Source organism: Stomoxys calcitrans, chromosome 1, assembly GCF_963082655.1.
Source record: "Stomoxys calcitrans chromosome 1, idStoCalc2.1, whole genome shotgun sequence".
In the NCBI taxonomy this organism is placed as follows: domain Eukaryota; kingdom Metazoa; phylum Arthropoda; class Insecta; order Diptera; family Muscidae; genus Stomoxys; species Stomoxys calcitrans.
In genome coordinates this window covers 207472178-207476562 of record NC_081552.1, presented here as the reverse complement: position 1 = coordinate 207476562, position 4385 = coordinate 207472178, and the positions used below count along the sequence as shown (strand labels likewise).

The following is a 4385-nucleotide window of genomic DNA, read 5'->3' as shown; positions in this document are numbered from 1 at the left end:
AAAGAAAGTAATTCTGAGTCCTTCAGTACGCTTCTCAATGGGTCTATCTCGCTTCCTTCTGGGTGTTACAACGCTGTCCTGCGTTGAAGGCTGTCCTGGACAATTGGGACCCTTCTAGGTTACCTTTACACCTCATGTCTGGTATCATCCTCTTAAATCTAATTCTCCATTGCTCCATTTTCTGTTCCAACTAGTCACATAAAATGTGACCTTATATTTTAAGTTTCATGGTTTTTTTGCCACTAGAACCAGATAATACTTCAGCTTTATGCAAATCCACCAAAAATACTTCTTTAACGTGTCACTTACCAAGAAATATGACAAACAGAAATGCAAGGTGTTATGCTATAACTACCTCTAACATTTGAAGTAAAGTTCGAAGAACATGTCATGCATACTTAATTTCGATTTCTGGTTAAAAATATTACCAATGATCAGTTTGGTATAAAAGACATTTACTAAGGCCAATTGAGTATCAATTTTAAATCGTCCATCGTTAACCACCCACACACAAAAAACCTCTAACAAAATGTTCAAATTCGTAAGTTAATAAATAAACCAAGCCATATTGAGCGGATTTAAAAATTGAATAAAATTTTACAGATCGCTGTTTGCTTTTTCGCCATCGTGGCTGTTGTTGCTGCCAAACCCGGTGTAGTTGCTCCTTTGGCTTATAGCGCCGCTCCTTTGGCCTACTCTGCTCCTTTGGCTTATTCGGCTCCTCTGGCTTATACCGCACCTGCTGCCGCTGTGGTGGGAAGCGCAGCCTATGTTGCTCCCTATGCCTCCAGCTACAATGCCCATCACATTGCTCACTCTGCCGCATTCCCTGCCGCCTATGCTGCTGCTCCAGTTGTACATGCTGCTGCCCCCATTGCAACACCCTTCGCCGCTCCCTTGTTGTTGAAAAAGTAAAGCAGAGAATATGATTTGAATAAAATGCTGTGATGATCTTCCGATTTATGAAATACAATATGGTTTTTATTACGAAAGAAATATGGCATGTCACTTTGGACGTACACCTAAGCCGACAATCGGCTTGTTTTGTGATCTAAATACAGAAAAGTAACTACTTAAAATCTATATCAGGAACTCCGAGCTGCTTACAGAATCCCTGATCGGTCTCCATACTATACACCTAAGTTGGTTCAAAAATGGTATACGACCCGAAGTGCCATAGTCTTTTAGTAGCGAAAGTCGACCATTGATATAGGATATGTTCTAACAACCAGTGGGATAGAATCGAAAACAAGTCGGAAGAGAACTGCGCCTTCTTAGGCTCAAGAAGTCAAAATCCTAGGTTGATTTATATGGTCGATATAACAGGTTATTAACCGATCATACTTACCACATTTGTTGAAAGTCATAACAAAATACCTCCCGTAAAATTTCACCTAAATCGGATAAGAATTGCGCCCTCTAACGGCTCAAGAAGTCAAGAGCCAAGATCGGTTTATATGGCAGCTATACCAGGTTGTAGACGGATTTCGTTGTTGGATTTCGCACAGTTGTTGGAACTGATACCAAAACACTACGTGCAAAATTTCAGTCAGAAATGCTCCCTCTAAGCGCTCAAGAAGTTAGACCCCGATAATTGCGCCCTTTAGAGGCTTAAGAAGTCAAGACCCAATATCGGGTCGGAAGGACGGACGGAAGGACGGACGGAAGGACGGACGGAAGGACGGACGGAAGGACGGACGGAAGGACGGACGGAAGGACCGACGGAAGGACGGACGGAAGGACGGACGGAAGGACGGACGGAAGGACGGACGGAAGGACGGACGGAAGGACGGACGGAAGGACGGACGGAAGGACGGACGGAAGGACGGACGGAAGGACGGACGGAAGGACGGACGGAAGGACGGACGGAAGGACGGACGGAAGGACGGACGGACGGAAGGACGGACGGAAGGACGGACGGAAGGACGGACGGAAGGACGGACGGAAGGACGGACGGACGGAAGGACGGACGGAAGGACGGACGGAAGGACGGACGGAAGGACGGACGGAAGGACGGACGGAAGGACGGACGGAAGGACGGACGGAAGGACGGACGGAAGGACGGACGGAAGGACGGACGGAAGGACGGACGGAAGGACGGACGGAAGGACGGACGGAAGGACGGACGGAAGGACGGACGGAAGGACGGACGGAAGGACGGACGGAAGGACGGACGGAAGGACGGACGGAGGGAAGGACGGACGGAAGGACGGACGGACGGACGGACGGACGGACGGAAGGACGGACGGACGGACGGAAGGACGGACGGACGGACGGAAGGACGGACGGACGGAAGGACGGACGGAAGGACGGACGGAAGGACGGACGGAAGGACGGACGGAAGGACGGACGGAAGGACGGACGGAAGGACGGACGGAAGGACGGAAGGACGGACGGAAGGACGGACGGAAGGGCGGACGGAAGGACGGACGGAAGGACGGACGGAAGGACGGACGGAAGGACGGACGGAAGGACGGACGGAAGGACGGACGGAAGGACGGACGGAAGGACGGACGGAAGGACGGACGGAAGGACGGACGGAAGGACGGACGGAAGGACGGACGGAAGGACGGACGGAAGGACGGACGGAAGGACGGACGGACGGAAGGACGGACGGAAGGACGGACGGAAGGACGGACGGAAGGACGGACGGAAGGACGGACGGAAGGACGGACGGAAGGACGGACGGAAGGACGGACGGAAGGACGGACGGAAGGACGGACGGAAGGACGGACGGAAGGACGGACGGAAGGACGGACGGAAGGACGGACGGAAGGACGGACGGAAGGACGGACGGAAGGACGGACGGAAGGACGGACGGAAGGACGGACGGAAGGACGGACGGAAGGACGGACGGAAGGACGGACGGAAGGACGGACGGAAGGACGGACGGAAGGACGGACGGAAGGACGGACGGAAGGACGGACGGAAGGACGGACGGAAGGACGGACGGAAGGACGGACGGAAGGACGGACGGAAGGACGGACGGAAGGACGGACGGAAGGACGGACGGAAGGACGGACGGAAGGACGGACGGAAGGACGGACGGAAGGACGGACGGAAGGACGGACGGAAGGACGGACGGAAGGACGGACGGAAGGACGGACGGAAGGACGGACGGAAGGACGGACGGAAGGACGGACGGAAGGACGGACGGAAGGACGGAAGGACGGACGGAAGGACGGACGGAAGGACGGACGGAAGGACGGACGGAAGGACGGACGGAAGGACGGACGGAAGGACGGACGGAAGGACGGACGGAAGGACGGACGGAAGGACGGACGGAAGGACGGACGGAAGGACGGACGGAAGGACGGACGGAAGGACGGACGGAAGGACGGACGGAAGGACGGACGGAAGGACGGACGGAAGGACGGACGGAAGGACGGACGGAAGGACGGACGGAAGGACGGACGGAAGGACGGACGGAAGGACGGACGGAAGGACGGACGGAAGGACGGACGGAAGGACGGACGGAAGGACGGACGGAAGGACGGACGGAAGGACGGACGGAAGGACGGACGGAAGGACGGACGGAAGGACGGACGGAAGGACGGACTGAAGGACGGACGGAAGGACGGACGGAAGGACGGACGGAAGGACATGGCTAGTTCGACTTAAAATGTCATGACGATCATGAATATATATACGTTATGGGGTCTTAGACTCATATTTCGTGGTGTTACAAAAAGAACAACTAAATTAGTATACCCTCATCCTATGGTGGTGGGTATAAAAATGGTGAATAATCTACCGTTTGAGAAGATAATTGATTTGAGAAGATAACTATTTGAAATTTAGAAGGTTAACACTTCACCAAGGTCACGTGCAAAATTTCAAGTTCCGCTAAGCTGGTCCCCAAAGTTGGTCACCTCGTTGCATTGAAAATACAAAAAAGTCGCTTGACGTCTACAATAACTCTTTTGGTTTCGGCGATGTTCGACTATTAATTATACCCTACACCACTATTGTGGTACAGGGTATATTAACTTAGTGCATTTGTTTGTAACACCCAGAAGGAAGAGAGATAGACCCATTGTTAAGTTTACCGATCGACGCATGTTTTTCCAGCTAGAGACGAAGCCTATTTAAATTGGAAAAAATCGGTTCAGATTTCGATATAGCTCCCATATATACTATGTTCGTCCGACTTGGACTTATATTGCAATAATGTGGTCACTTGTTAACCGATTCTCTTGAAATTTGGAAGAAAGCATTTATTGACCAATCTTCTCAAAATTTTGCAGAACGCTTCCCTCGATAACTACCACAATATATATTGGTCAAAATCGGTTGAGATTTAGTTAAAGCTCCCATATATATAGTTTCGTCCAATTTTGGGTACTTTGCAATAATGTTGTCATTTGTTAACCGCAGTTATTACA

At 51.7% G+C, this 4385-nt stretch overlaps 1 protein-coding gene across 1 annotated transcript; it reads left to right on the top strand.

Moving 5' to 3' along the window:
- Positions 1 to 460: 460 nt before the first annotated feature.
- LOC106093863 (cuticle protein 38-like) lies at positions 461 to 915 on the top strand. The gene is made up of 2 exons (XM_013261028.2): positions 461 to 541; positions 604 to 915. Exons 1-2 carry the CDS (start codon positions 530 to 532, stop codon positions 913 to 915), a joined length of 324 nt encoding a protein of 107 aa, XP_013116482.1. The 5' UTR covers positions 461 to 529.
- Positions 916 to 4385: the final 3470 nt, after the last annotated feature.